General features: G+C 46.6%; 1 protein-coding gene across 3 annotated transcripts in view; it reads left to right on the top strand.

Moving 5' to 3' along the window:
- The window catches only part of LOC137317881 (collagen alpha-1(XV) chain-like), a 278,899-nt gene that overhangs the window by 137,653 nt on the left and 125,183 nt on the right, over nucleotides 1-16,063 (top strand). For all 3 annotated transcript variants that reach the window (XM_067980899.1, XM_067980902.1, XM_067980893.1), the window contains exons 9-11: nucleotides 10,954-11,115; nucleotides 11,558-11,584; nucleotides 15,447-15,509. In XM_067980899.1, the coding sequence (XP_067837000.1) occupies nucleotides 10,954-11,115; nucleotides 11,558-11,584; nucleotides 15,447-15,509 (252 nt within the window). The remainder of the gene's footprint in view (nucleotides 1-10,953; nucleotides 11,116-11,557; nucleotides 11,585-15,446; nucleotides 15,510-16,063) is intronic.

Raw genomic sequence — 16,063 nt, 5'->3', positions numbered from 1 at the left:
CCTCCTCCACTCCCTGTGGCTCTGGTGCAGCCAACTGCCATTACCAGCACCTGCTGTCTGAGAGAAAATGGGATCTAAAGTTGTGAAATTCACTGTTAAGGCTGGAAGGCTGTTGAGTGCCTGGTAGAAATGTGAGGTGCTGTTCCTCACGCTTGCGTTGAGCTTCATTGGAATAGTGTAGGAGGCCAAGTACAGAGAGTATTTTGCTTTTATTAAAGAGAAAACTGATTGAGCAGTATGGTGAGAGGGAAGGCAGGATGGCGAGAAGGTGGGCAGAATGCCGAGAGGGTGGGCAGAATGGCGAGAGGGTGGGCAGAATGGTGAGAGGATGGGCAGAATGGCAAGAAGGTGGGCAGAATGGTGAGAGAGTGGGCAGAAGATGCACTGCAGCAACTCGCCAAAGCTTCTTTGACAGCATCTTCCAAACCCGCGACCTCTGCCACCTAGAAGGACAAGGGCAGCAGGCACATGGGAACAACACCACCTGCACGTTCCCCTCCAAGTCACACACCATCCCGACTTGGAAATATATCGCCGTTCCTTCATCGTCGCTGGGTCAAAATCCTGGAACTTCCTACCTAACAACACTGTGGGAGAACTGTCACCACATGGACTGTAGAGGTTCAAGAAGGTGGCTCACCACCACCTTTTCAGGGGCAGTTAGGGATCTGCAATACTTGCTGGTCTTGCCAGCAAGACCCCATGAATGTACAAAAAAAAGTATGGTGAGATGGTGGGCATTTTGGTGAGAGGGTGGGCATTTTGGTGAGAAGGTGGGCATTTTGGTGAGAAGGTGGACAGTTTGGTGAGAGGGTGGGCATTTTGGTGAGAGGGTGGGCATTTTGGTGAGAAGGTGGGCATTTTGGTGAGAAGGTGGGCAGTTTGGTGAGAGGGAGGACAGTTTGGTGAGAGGGAGGACAGTTTGGTGAGAGGGTGGGCATTTTGGTGAGAGGGTGGGCATTTTGGTGAGAGGGTGGGCATTTTGGTGAGAGAGTGGGCATTTTGGTGAGAGGGGGGGCATTTTGGTGAGAGGGGGGGCATTTTGGTGAGAGGGGGGGCATTTTGGTGAGAGGGAGGACAGTTTGGTGAGAGGGTGGACAGTTTGGTGAGAGGGTGGGCATTTTGGTGAGAGGGGGGGCATTTTGGTGAGAGGGGGGGCATTTTGGTGAGAGGGTGGGCAAGTGGGGTTGATCTTTTGGAAAAGGACAGGCTTACGAACATATGTAAAATGACAGACAGGCAAGGACTGACTGGTCCATCCAGCCTGTCCCACACAGTTGTGATACCGTACACATCTTGATACAGACACTCCCCACTCAACCGGAACTGAGTAATCTTCTGGGGGAGGCGAAAAACCAGATAAAAACCCAGGCCAGTTAGGGGGGAAAAACTGGAAAATTCCTCTCCGACTCCCTTAGGCGATCAAAATTAGTCCAGGGCCACTCTGGCCTTGATTAATGTTACAGGGTACCTACCTTTTGTAAGAGGTGACCTCTGCCCCAGCCAGAAACAGGTTCAGCTCTCGCTTGAAGGAATTCAGTGAATCAGTGTTCACCGCACGAGCCGGCTTTCTCTGTTGTCTGCTCATATTCTAAGTCACTAGTAGCTGTGGATACAAGTTTAATGTTCAGGGTGTGTGATAGTTTGCCCTGCCAATCTTGCCGTCCCCTTTTTCTTTCAAAGTTAAACTGCCTGATTTAGACAAGAGCCAGTTAATAAAAGATCCAACTAGAGGTGCTGAATTATGTCTTAAGTCCCTCAGGTGGGTCTGTACCTTCCATTTACCTATTTTTCTGCAGCTGCTTCAAGATCATCCTCAGTCAGGCTTCTTCCTAGAAAAGTAGGAAAACTTTCTTCCGATTTTTGGAAATGAATCACGTTACTGCGGACTGGCCGCACGGATAAAACATGAAACTGATCCGGGAGAACCATTCACTTCCCTTGTTTCCAACTCTCCTGGAGAGACTTTGACAAGATGTTTCCATCTTTGCAAATCCTCTATTTTTGTCAGGACAGGGAATAAGTTACTCACTTATAAATCAAATAAATATCTTGTTGTTGTATTTCCCAAAACGTTTCATTCTTTAAACTGGCCTTTTGAAAGGACAATCAGTCTAAACCGAGGCCCCGTCTGCCCTCTCAGGTGGATGTAAAAGATTGACACTATTTCGAAGAAGAGCAGGGGAGTTCTCCCCAGCGTCCTGGCAATATTTATCTCTCAACCAATGTCACTAAAACAGATGATCCATTTGTAGGAACTTGCTGTGGCAAATTGGCTGCTGCCATTCCCTACTTTACAACAGTGACTACACTTCGAAAGTACTTCATTGGCTGTGAACGCTCCGGGATGTCCTGAAAGGTACTATCTAAGCACAAGTACTTTCCTTTCCTCTAACAAATGTAAGGAATCTTACAACACCAGGTTATAGTCCAACAGTTTTATTTGAAAATCACAAGCTTTCGGAGGCTTTCTCCTTCGTCAGGTGAAGTGTGGGATTCCTTGAATGTTACCGCATATATAGTCAGAGAACAATACCTGGTGATTACAGATAATCTTTCCAACTGCCCGTTGTCAAGGCAATCAAAGTGTTCAGACAGAGAGATGTTACATACAGGACCACCGAATATACAAACGGCCAGAACAAAAGAGAGAGAGAGAGAGAGAGAGAAACGGGTCATTCTCTGTCCTTCTCTTCCCCCCGGATGTTTTTCTCTTCCTCTCTCTCTCCCCCGCTCTGGCCGTCTGTACTCTCGGTGGTCCTGTATGCAACATCTCCCTGTCTGAACACCTCAACCGCCCCGACAACTAACAGAGAGGCAGTGATTGAGTAATGGTAGTGCTTTGGACTCGGCCCCCTTTTACCTCCTGAATGTAGAACAAGGCGCTAACTCCCTAGATAATCATAACAATGATCAGAAACGGACATCCGTGCACATAGATCTCTGACAGACCCGCGTAGTTTGGTCATGGACACTCTTTACTCATGGCTCCAGTGGTAGGACAAAGAACAGAGCAAGCGATGCTGAGTGCTTTCTACGGCCTCGGCGTTGATAAAATGAACAGTACCACAGAGATTGTAACTGGTTGTCTTGCTGTTAAGAGACTTTTTCCTTGGGAATATAGTATATTGGTGGTGTTTTAAAAATAAAAAGGGTCAGATGCCAATATCTGTGCTGTAATACCAGCCTTCTCCTGATGGAGGCTCTCAGGGACCAGTTAGGGCCTCACTGTAACTATCCGGATGGGGCTCCCTCTAGTGGCAGCAAACCCTGTATTCCAGCAATTTATTATCTTGCACAGTGTAGTGGAAGAATGGTACAGGAAGAGAGAATTCAGTAACAAGATTACAGGTAGTCCTGTATTTTTATCGTTGAATATTACTCTTTCTAAATGTTTGTGCTCCTCCCATTCACCCCCAGCCCACCACAGAAACAGATCAAGCTCCAAATCAAGGGGTGGAATGAAGCAATCACAATTCATCAAGGCTTTACTAATAAAATCTAACCTTTATCCCACCAGATACACGTTATCACTCGGGAGAACTGGATCAACAAAATTGTGCAGAAAATGTGTATTGTCAAATGATCTCGTCGTCTCCAATGCAATCGAGTCTGTGTCTCTATCCACCATATTGTGCCTTTGATGCCTGTAGCTCAGTGGTAGCATTCTTGCCTCTAAATCAGAAGGTCCATGGGTTCAAGCCTCACTCCAGAGACTTTAGCACAATATCGAGGCTGACACTCTAGTTCAATACTGAAGGAGTGAGGTGCTGTCTTTTGGATAAGACGTTAAACCGAGGCCCCGCCTGCCCTCACAGATGTAAAACATCCTATGGCACTATTTGAAGAAGAGCAGGGGAGTTCTCCCTGGTGTCCTGGCTAATATTTATCCCTCAACCAACATCACTAAATATTAGATGATCTGGTCATCCATCTCATTGCTTTTTGGGGGAGCTGGCTGCTGCGTTTCCCTTCATTACAATAGTGTCTGCATTTCAAAAGTACTTCATTGGATGTGAAGCACTTTGGGACATCCTGAGGACGTGAAAGGCACTATATAAATGCAAGTCTTTCTTTCTTACTCTTCCTCTATCCTTCACCTTGTCTTCATGTCTCTACCTCAAACCCCACTCATTGGATAACCATTCCCTTACTCATTGTCCTTCTCACATTCATAGAAGGTTGGGTAAGGTGGAATAGTCTGGTGGACAATTAGAAGCAACAGATTTGATTCTACCTAGTCAATATATCTTCATAGGCATCACACAGCGCTATGTAAAGTTAGGCGGTTTGATCAGTTTCATTGGTAGTCTGGGGTCTACGGAGGTGTGCAAACAGAATAGCCCGAGGCTCCGCTCGGCCGGCCAATGCAACAGATGAGTCTCACATTTGATTGAAATGCGGAGAGATTGCTGACGTGTTCTGTTTGTGCTCCTCCCATTCACCCCCAGCCCACCACAGAAACAGATCAAGCTCCATTGTTTTAAATAACACCATTAGATGAATGAAAAGTAGAGTTGGTAAAGGTATGAGAGTAGATTTCCCGATCTACATTCAGGGGGCGAGGACTCAGAAATTCTGCCTGGCAGCATTAACAATAATCTGCAGTCAGGTACAATGGAATCCTCTGCTTTAATTGCACCCAGTATGAATTTAATGAGGGGCAGATTCATGTAGATTACTTCACCTTCCACTGTCAGGTGCTGCAGCAGGGCAATAGAAGTGGGCCCAAGCAGGCTGTAGCTCGGACAACCCTGCTATAGTAACCGCTGCAGAATAAAACAGTATGGCATGACATGAATAGCGTGTGCTTGCCTCCGGCCATGCGAGTGACCCCTGGTGGAAGTGCGTGTGTACGGGCGTTAGCTGAGGACAGGACTGGGCTCAGCCGTGATGTTCCCCTGTGGCGGAATAAACTGCCAACGCTCACCTTAAGGCTCCCCTGTGAATAATAGTCACTTGGACAATGAATAGCAGATGCTGATTGGCGGTCGAGCAGCCATATCCCAGCAACGACTTCAGACGCTGGACGTAGGGGAAAGATTTGATGGAGAAAATTGGTGAGAGAGAAAACAAAGTCACAGGCAACAGAATAAGTTTTATTGAAGGAGGGTAACTGGCTACAGAAAAATGGATGCCGTGAGACCGTAAAAAGGAAAAACTTGCATTCATATAGCACTTTTCATAACCTCAGGACATCCCAAAGCGCTTTACAGCCAGTTAAGTACTTTTATGACATGTAGTCACTGTCGTAATGTAGGAAATGCAGCAGCCAATTTGCATACAGCAAACTCCTACAAACAGCATTGGGATGTGCCCAATTAATATTGATAATGAACAGCAATATTTTAACTGACATTAGTTGAGGGATAATTCTTGGCCAGGATACTGGGGAGAACTCCCCATATCTCCTTCGAATGATGCCATGGGATCTTTTACTTCCGCCTGAGAGGGCAGACAGGGCCGCGGTTTAACACCTCATTTGAAAGACAGCACCTTCAACAGTGCAGCACTCTCTCAGTAATGCCTTCAAGTGTCAGCCGAGATTATGTGGTCAAGTATTTGGAGTGAGGCTTAAGCCCATGACCTTCTGCCACAGAGGTGAGAGTGCTCGCACTGAGCCAAGGCTGACACCAACTGCCAACCCTGGCTATCAGGCATGAACAGCAACATTTAATATCTGCGGGGCGGACATATGAGGAGAGGTTGAGTAGATTGGGACTCTACTCATTGGAGTTCAGAAGAATGAGAGGCGATCTCATTGAAACATATAAGATTGTGAAGGGGCTTGATCGGGTGGATGCGGTAAGGATGTTCCCAAGGATGGGTGAGACTAGAACTAGGGGGCATAATCTTAGGATAAGGGGCTGCTCTTTCAAAACTGAGATGAGGAGAAACTTCTTCACTCAGAGGGTGGTGGGTCTGTGGAATTTGCTGCCCCAGGAAGCTGTGGAAGCTACATCATTAAATTAATTTAAAACAGAAATAGACAGTTTCCTAGAAGTAAAGGGAATTAGGGGTTACAGGGAGCGGGCAGGAAATTGGACATGATTTTAGATTTGAGGTTAGGACCAGATCAGCCATGATCTTATTGAATGGCGGAGCAGGCTCGAGGGGCCGATTGGCCTACTCCTGCTCCTATTTCTTATGTTCTTATGCTTGCTCGGGGCTGACTGTATATTCCCAGCCTTTTCAGTTGAACAACTTTTCAGTGCTTTACCTCTGTGTCCTCTCTCCATACTGAGAGTTGATTGGAAACCCGTTTGTAATATGCTAATTGGGGGTCCTATGACGGACGTGGGCCCCCAATACAATTTTGAGGTGTCAATGGACGGAGCATTTTTTTATTTGTTCATGGGATGTGGGCGTCGCTGGCGAGGCCAGCATTTATTGCCCATCCTTAATTGCCCTTGAGAAGGTGGTGGTGAGCCAGTTAAGCTTTTAGGTTGCAGTGAATTTTAGATTTCCCCAGAGAGAATCGCAGCTGACCTCAAAGCGGGCAGATCAGGGCTCCTGGGTAAGCTGGACTGTTGGAAGCTATGACGTTGGTAAGCATCGTGTGAACTTTGAGCAGGGAATCAGTACCACTCTGCACAGCAGATGTGAAAAACAGGCACGCGATTGAGAACAGCTGCTTTTGGGAAACTAAAGATTTTCTGCCGAAAATCTCTGTTCTAAATTTTAGAGTGGAAGCAATGGCTTTTACTGCTTGGGTTTGGCCAAGGTCAGAAGTGAATTGTCAATTTCATGCACAGAGTGAGCAACAGAGAGATTCCCCACAAGTTCATGGGGCAAAGGTCCAATTCCAAGATTTCTATTCTTTCCAGATGGCTAGAAAAGGATGACACTCATAGCTAAGGGTAGTGGTTGTGTATTTGTACCAATATAGCTCCCATTCCCTGATTTTAGCTGCTGTCGTTGGTGTTTTCCTTATTACTGGTATTGTCATACGTTGTCCTTGGGTTTATTAGTGTGATCATGCAGGTCAGACGGGTGTAATTTTTGACGCTCCTACAACCCTCCGAGAACTCTGCGTTCCTCCAACTCTGCCCTATTGTGCAGCCCCGACTTGTTCATCCCAGCATTCAGCTGCCTAGGCCCAAAGTTCTGGAATTCCCTTCCTAAACCTCTCCACCTCTCCACCTCGCTCTCCTTGCAAACTACCCTTTTAACCAAGCTTTTGGTCACCTGTCCTAATGTCTCCTCCTTTGGCTCCGTGTCAATTTTTTAGTCTGATTACGCTCCTGTGAAGCGCTTTGGGATGTTTTACTACATTAGAGGCGCTATCTAAATACATGTTGTTGTTGTTGATAGCTTGGCTTTCTCTTGTGACACTGTGATCCCGATTTTCACACTCTCCACTCAGCTGGTACCCGGGAATCGTGGCAGTTCACTTACTGCCCTGTTCAGGTTCACCTGGGGCCTCCGCATGGGGCAGCCTAGGTGCCTGTCGGTTTCAGGGCGGAAACCCATTTGTAATATGCTAATTGGGGGTCCTATGACGGACGTGGGCCCCCAATACAATTTTGAGGTGTCGGTGGGCAGAGCATGCACCATGTACACTCCGTCCATTGATACCAGGCATTGAGCGGCCTAACCAGCAGGCCATGGAGGGACCGCCGTAGACCACTTAGGAAAAGGCATGTTTGGGGACGGGCGGGGGGGAGTGGGGGGTAGATTTTTTTGGGGGCCATGAGGGGCCCCACTGCCAGCCGGTCCACACCCCCACTCCCCCTGATTGCCTCCTCCTCCCGCCAGAGGATAAAATTCTGGCTTGATGCAGTGTCAGAGCCAGTGGATTTACCGCCACCACCCCCCCACCAGCAACTCGCCCGTGAGTGCCTGAACAGTGTTCGCAGCTCACCATCAGTAATGAAGTGAGGCCCGGCCCTCAAAATGGCTAAGGCATCTCGGGCAAGTGCCACAAGCGCTCTTCCTGCTGACCGCCCGAAGCCTGCCCCAGGGCCGTTGTTGGGTCCATACAATTGCGTGGGGCCCACAGGCCAGTCGGTGATCCAGTATCTAGCAGATTTAAGGCCTGGAGTTTTCTTCGTGGGCGCAGCCTGGAAGTTGCACCCGAAATCATGTCCAATGTGGCACCCATTTTGCCAATGTCAAATTAGGCCCAAACTCATAGTGGGCGTAAATGGGAAGTAATACCCAGTACTTACTGTCCATTAGAGAGGCCTCAAACCCACGCTTGTCATGCTGCAGCAGCAATGCCAAAGCACCTGAAGGGACAGCAAGGGACGTTATAGGGACAGAAGAGCCCCGATAAGGAAGAAAGTGCCTGGCTTTGTAGGCCTCGGTCGAGACTAAGGGCTACTAACATTAAGTGTATGGGGCCGAATTGGAGCGAGAAGAGACCTCTAGGCCCTCTCCCTCTGGGAACCTTACCACTGCTACCCCAGGCCTACCACCACCTTTCACCAGGCGGCCCTTGGGGAGCGATGGTAAGAGGGTCAGATGAGAAGGAAATGGGCCAGGAAGCCGGGTGCCAACCCTGCCCACATTTACATGCCATGGCTGGGGAAGGGTAACAGGTGGATGTGGAGGTAGGGCGAGAAATGGAGTGCGGGGCGAGATCACTGAGGAAAATCCAGCCCATTGTGTCATGTAACATAATCAAACACCGTGCTGGTACCAGTACCCCAGTCCGTACTGTCCATAAGTGAGGCCTAAACCCACACTTGTCAGTTGCCTGTTGACCAATTAGTGATCATTCTCCTTGGGGACAAGATGGGCAGAGTCTGTTTGGGATCAAGGTGCCTCCATGATGACATGTCTGGTGATGGCGGTTCGAAACCAAGTCAGGTCTCCGTGGCATACTTGGGGTGACCAGGTACCTGAGCTAGGCAGGCCCATGGCACTCCCTGGCATCGTTGATAATCAATCATCCACCTGGGCCACTTACAGAACCCGAAGCAGCATCCTGCCAATGGGAGCTGGGATTCTTTCCATTCAGCTCCTGCTTAACCAATAGCCTAAGAGGTGGAGTGGCTCTGTTTGGACAATCAGCGGGAAGCTTATCGTGTTTTATGCTGGCACGCTTTGTGGTTTTAGCTGATTGAATTCCAATAGTATCCGTACACATACTTGGGGGTTCCTAAGCCTTGGTCATTCTGTGCCTCAGACCGTCTGGACTTGGGTAAGTGGGGTACACCCCATAGAGAAAGAGTTCACTCCATATTGAGCAAACGGAAGCCCTACAGTGTCTACACGGTGTTACTTTAGGAATAAATGTCCTGGAAGTTCTATGAAAATTTCATAGGGGCGATTCCGTGCACTGATTCTCCGACCCTGCCAGTGCAACTTCCCACTGGGAGTGTGGGATCATCATTAATAAGTCCTCATGGACTTAAATGTGTTGTTTGAAACACACTGAAAGCTGCCAGTCCATTTACACGTAAGGAGCATTCATTTCTCCAGCAATGGCTTCTCTTCCCATCCCCACACTATTACCTCTGGAGTCCCCAAGGATCATTTCTTGGCTCCACCTCCTCCTCATCTACATGGTTGCCCTCGGCGATATCATCTACAGACATGGGGCCAGCTTCCACATGTGCATTGATGACACACAACTCTACCTCTCCATCACCTCTCTCAACCCTTCTCAGACATCCAGTCTTGAATGAGCCCCAATTTCCTCCAGTTAAACATGGGAAGACTGTAGCCATTGTCTTAGGCCCCCAGCACAAACTCGGTCTCTTTGCCACCGATTCCATTTCCCTCACTGGCCCCTGTCTTAGGCTGAACTACACGATTCACAATCTCGGGGTCCTATTTGATCCTGAGCTGAGCTTCTGAACCCATATGCTCTCCATCACAAAGACCGCCTCCTTCCAATTCTGTAACGTTGCCCGTCTCCACCCCTACCTCAGCCTATCTGTTGCAGAAACCCTCATCCATGCTCTTGTTGCCTCTAGACTTGACTATTCCAATGCTATCCTGGTCGGCTTCCAATGTTCCACCCGCCATAAACTTAAGCTCATTGAAAACTCTGCAGTCCATATCCTAACTCGCACCAAGTCCAATTCACCCATCACACTGTGCTCGCTGATCTACATTGGCACCTGGTCCATCGACCCCATAAATTTAAATTTCTCATCCTTGTGTTTAAATCCCTTCAGGGCCTCCCTCTTTCCTATCTCTGTAACCTCCTCCAACAACAACAACAACCTGCATTTATATAGCGCCTTTAAGTAAAAAGTCCCTAGGTGCTTTGCAGGAGCAATTATCAAACAAAATTTGACACCGAGCCATGTAAAGCGATATTAGGACAGGGGACCAAAAGCTTGGTCAAAGAGGTAGGTTTTAAGGAGCGTCTTAAAGGAGGGGAGAGAGATAGAGAGGCGGAGAGGTTCAGGGAGGTTTTTCTCTTGAAAAATACTTGGTGTTTGGTGCTAACCCCTTACATGCTGTTTCTAGCAATAAAAATTATAAGTCAAAAATTCATCACTGATAGTGATTGATTGTTTCTGTTGGTCAACGAGCTGGTAATAAGGGGGCACAAATGTAAGATAATCACAAAAAGAATTAAAAGGGATTTCAAACAACTTTTCTTTCACAGAGAGTGGCTAGAATGTGGAATTCTCTCCGGCAAAATATTATTGAGTCCAAAAGTTCATTTAAAAGGGAATTAGAAGCTGGAAAAAGACAAGTAGTAACAGGTATGAGGAGCAAGCAGGAGAGTGGGAAGACTAGGTGGAGAAAAACATTGGTACACGTTCCCTGGGCTAAATGGCCTGTTTCTGTGCTGTCACGTTCTATAGTTCTATGATTCTAAGATACTGAACATTACAATGTGGTAAATCTACTGATCTATCAAACTTTAAAGTATATTTGCTGCTGTTTCAGGACAGTGGATCCTTTAACCCGTGGTCTATCTTAAGTTACTTAGGATATCGTTCCATTTAAAGACTATTTCTGTGGTTTTTGTTGATTTATTTGTAGGGTGAAGGTGGACTGGGGTGGCCTGGACTCAAGGGCGACAAAGGCGAACCAGGATTCCCTGGACCCCCCGGCCCGTCCGCAGTGAGAGAAGTTAATCCTGCAGAACCTGGCCCACGAGGGCCAGTAGGCCTACCAGGACCGCCAGGAAAAGATGGTAAAACAGTAAGTAAATTAACAGTAGATTTGAATGCAGCTGTGTTGCTTGCTCCACTAACAGTTTAACTAACCATCGACAAAAAAAGATATCTCTGTGGTCCGAATGTACTCTAATGCTTGTCAAGCCAACGTTTCAAATGCTACTTTAGTCACCATGGGGCTTGTGGCTGCCAGCGAGGATGTTGTCCAACTGATAGGGGATGAGCTCTTGAGTGGTCAACTCAAACATTAGCGAGCCGGAATGAAACTCCCCAGCAATTTGCTACCTAAGCATTAACAGGGCACGATGTTCAGTCTAATCTCGGCTGAAATTCGAACTTTGATCAAAACCTGTGAGGCAAAGGGTTTAACCACTGTGTCACTGGCCTAACAGAAACATTTTGTGTCCTTTTAATGGGATTGATCATTTATTTTAGCACCCTTTTCTAACTGTACTTTTTCATTACAGGGTGTCCCTGGAAAAGATGGATTACCTGTAAGTGTTTCATTTATGTTGGTCATTGTACAGAGGGTGGTTAGCTGGGACAAAATACAATAGTGCACAACAATAAAGGATAAATTTTATGATTTTGATGCTCCTTAACAGAGCTTCATGTGACTGAGGCACATATTGAGGGATTCGGTTTTCTTCAAAGCGATAACGAAGCTCGTGGATTAGGAAAACTCAGAAGACATTATGGGGGTGATTTGTAACCATTTCTTGCCTAAAAAGTGGGCGACCAAAGGATGAACATCAGGTGGACGCCCTTTTGATACCCAAAGTCCGCCTGATTCAATTTTTAGGCGGGCCTTTAAATGGGCGCCCAGCACTCCCGCCCTGCACATTGGGGTCCTACGCTATCTATAGGACCCCGGTTGCTATTTTCATGTACGTATGGGTGAAGCGTGTGCCCTGCCCACTAGGCCCAGTTGTGCCAGGCATGAGCAGCTTAACCAGTGGTCTTTAAAGGACTGCTGGCAGCCGCTCCAAAAACAGCCTAGGAAATATTTGGAGGGAGGGGAATTTTTATGGAGCAGGAGTGCCGCTCCAGACTCCACAAAACTACAGCGGCTCTCCCCCTCCCCCCGCCAACCTGGGATCGGCTCCCCCTCCCAACAGTCGCGACTTGCCGACCAGCTCCATGCAGCAGCCCGCCAGTTTTTGGCCTTACCGGCTAGCTGCAGCAGAACATCCATTTGGCTCCCACAGCTCACCAGTTGAATTGAAATGAGGCCTGAAACTTAAAAACGGTTCAGGCCTCCTGATGGTGGCTTTTGAGCGGGCCCCGCAGACTCACCGCCGAACTCAAGCCCGTTTTAAGCCGAAGTTAAACATTTCTCCTTATACTTAAGATTTTAGCAGAGCTTTTCACACAGTGACGGATCGGAGAGTCCTCCACAAGGTCGTGGAATGGGTGTGGGGGGGAACGCGGAGTGGTTCAGAAAATGAATCAGAGCAAGCAAAACGTTGTTGTACATGGTGCTGCTTGAGAATGGAGGGAGGTGATTAGTAGGTGCCCCAGGGATTAGCATTGGACTCATTATTGGTTACATAATGGTTTGGTAGTGGAGGTAGGGATTGAAATGGTCTATAAATTCTAATGATTGGCAAGAGGGAGCTGGAAACAACATGGGACAAATGAACCAAAGCAGGAGATCTGAATAGATTAAGGGATTGGGCTAATAATCGGCAGATATTGTTTGATGGGTGGTGATGAAACTTGGGAAAGGGAATAAAAGGAGGACACAACATAGGGGAGGCATCTGGGATACTGGTGGATATGTCATTGAAACCATCAGCGCAGTGTGTGACAGCAGTAAGGGAGATAAAGAGGATCTTGGGGTGTATTGATAAAGGGATAGAACGTAAGTGCCAGGGGTGATAGTGAGCTTGTATAGAGTGGGGCTTGGTCCCACCTGTAGAACTGTGTTTAATTCTAATCAACATACTACAGTGGGAACATCCTGACTTTTGAAGAGAGAATAGAGGAAGGAAACTGAACTAATGCTGGGGATTAGGCACCAGAGCTACATGGAGGGACCAAGGAAGCTGGGAATGTTTACACTGTTTTGGGCACCCCGTTTTAGGAAGGATGTTAAGGTCATAGAGAGGGTACAGAAGAGATTCACTATGATGATACCAGGGATGGGAGGCTTTAGTTATGAGGAGAGACGAGAGAAAATGGGGCTCTCCTCATTAGAACAAAGAAGGTTGAGAGGAGATCTGATAAAGGTGTCCAAAATTCTGTGGGTTTTTGATAAAGTAAATGGAGAAAAACGATCTCCACTGGTCATTGAGTCAGTAACTAAAAGGTATAAGTTTAATACGAATGCACAAAAATGATGGGCAGTCAAAGACCAGCTGGTCCATCAAGCCTGCCCCATACCCATGATGCCTGGAGCATCATGACCAGACACTTCCAACCGCCCCCACCAACCCCTTACAACTATGCAATATCCTGGGAGAGGCAAAAAACAGGAAAACCCAGGGAATAAGGGAATAAAATTTCTCTCCGACCCCCTCAGGCGATCGAAACCAGTCCAGGAGATCACATTGAGCATGCGTATGTTAACTGTTAAACCACTTACCTTTTATATCATCACTAAAAGAGCAAAGGGAGAAGTTAGGAGAATTTTATTTTTATATTTCCATTGAAGTCAACGGAAAGCAAAATCGATCGGGATCTGTAACGGGCGGCCAATTCACTACCACCGGTTTTCCGTCCAACTATAAAAGTTAAAATATAGCTCAGAATGCCTTGCCAGAAACAGTAATGAAAGCAGAATCCGTAATAGATTTTAAAAGGGAAGTGGATTTATATTTGAAAAAGAAAAATTTTAAAAGCGCAGGAGAATGGGACTAAATGAATTGCTCTCTGAGAGCTGGTACAATCATGTTAAGCTGAATGGCCTCCATTTGTCCTCATTCTATGATTTTACAGAGAAACTGGTCCAAATAGAAATTAAATTGCCTTGGCAACCTCAACCTGCCTCCCACTTGAGCATTCATCTTAAATGTCTACCCACCCACTCTTAGAGCAAGGTCAGGTGCTATTATTGGCTGCATTTTCATTTGTATGGAAACCTGCATTACTGACTCAGATATCGTGGTGTTTACAGGCTGTGGATCTGTCCTATTTGTGACAGAACACAACCATCGAGACATGGCGAGGTCAGCTATGCATACAATTCCTACCTTGCAATTATCTCTAGTTTTGAGATGCTAATTCTCACCCTACGATTTGGAGGAATATGTATTACCGAATCAAAGCTGACCAGATTTGTAAACAATGGTACGATGAGAAACTTTGATTGTGAAAAATGAGAGAATGGGTTTGAACAGTGGGTTAGCACAAGGCCCTTTCACCTCTGGGAGCTGGCTGCAATTCCAGCAGAGACTGATGGATTGGAATTCTCCTCTCTTTGACGGCTGCGATGGTGCAATAAGTTTGGCAAGCATTACCCACAGCCCCCGCCGGTGCCCATAATTCATCATTAATTGGCGGTAAGTTGGTAGTATCATTCAGAGACTCAAAGGAGATAGCTGAAGTAAATAGTGTCCTTGTGAGATGGAGTGGGACACATGCTACACCTGACCTGGAAATGTCTGATGCTGACACTGGATGACAAAAGTAGAAAATTGTTCCATTTCCAACACTGACATCCATAGGAATGTAAAAGAAGAGTCCGGGCTGGAAAACACACTCCAGACTGTCTGGCCAGTCCCAAAAACTAATGCCCCTCAATCACCTACTCCCTCAAACATCTATCCAATTCTCCCTTAATTTTTCCACACTGTCTACCTCCCAGGACAGTCCCATCCCTCATGTTCATCACCCACTGTGTAAAGCCGTTAAAGCTAAACTGTCTGTGCACTTTCCCTTGTCCAAGTTTGAGCCCGTACCCCTTCATTCAAGAGTTTGCGACAATCTCTAACATATTATCAGGGTTCAATTTATCACCATCTATGCAGAATGAAACCCAAACTCCTTTGTTCTCCCTTGACCTCACAACCAAAGTTCAGCATCTATCAAATGTGAAACCATGGGCTTAAGCCCGCAGAAAGCAAAAATCACGACATTTCCTGATTTACTCATAGTAAGAATGAGGATTATAGCAGAGACAGTGACTGGTTCTTTGTAGATTTCTGTTAAAACTGTGACACCTGAAAGAGTGATGCTTGCAATTCTCCCAGTATCGTGGAGTGATATGTATATACATCTTTATAATGAGCATTTTGGATTTTGGTCAAGTCATAGGGGTCCTTTTTTGAATTCCACTTCAATGATTTTGTTTACTAATATAAAGAAAATAAGTATGTGTTTTTTAAATACGTGTTTTTTTTAATTTAATTTCAGGGTAAACAAGGATCTCAGGGATTTAAAGGAACGAAAGGCGATTCAGGCCTCAAAGGAGAGAAGGTATGTACAGGGCTTCCTTTTGTTGCAAATCTCAATGAAGGACCAAGGTACTTGGGCAGGACAAGACTAAAGAGGAGGAGGATAAAAGAGAAGAAAGGATAAACCTGGAAGTAGTGATGCCAGTGGGGTTTTGAAAACCTGCATGTTGTGGAAGGAAGGAAAGGCTGATGGAGTTAAAAAGTTCCACAGTTTTGAGGTCCTAGGATAAGAGCGGGAAATTTTATAAAGATTCATTCTGGGGTTGTGGACAGCGCTGGCAAGGCCAGCATTTATTGCCCATCCCTAGTTGCCCTGAGCAAGCGGTGATGGGCCTGCTTCTTGAACCACTGGTAGCAGTTTGATACAACTGAGTGACTTGCTAGGCCACTTCGGAGGGCACTTAAGAGTCAATGACGTTGTTAAGCGCCAGACTGGGTAAGGACGGCAGATTTCCTTCCCTAAAGGATATTAGTGAACCAGTGATTTTTACAACAGCTTCATGGCCACTGCTGAGTGAAACCAGCAAAGTGAAAGTGAATTCAAATTCTCAAGTTGCTATGGTGGAATTTGAACTC

This window comes from Heptranchias perlo, chromosome 3, assembly GCF_035084215.1.
Source record: "Heptranchias perlo isolate sHepPer1 chromosome 3, sHepPer1.hap1, whole genome shotgun sequence".
NCBI lineage: Eukaryota > Metazoa > Chordata > Chondrichthyes > Hexanchiformes > Hexanchidae > Heptranchias > Heptranchias perlo.
This window is presented reverse-complemented; position numbering and strand designations above follow the sequence as displayed.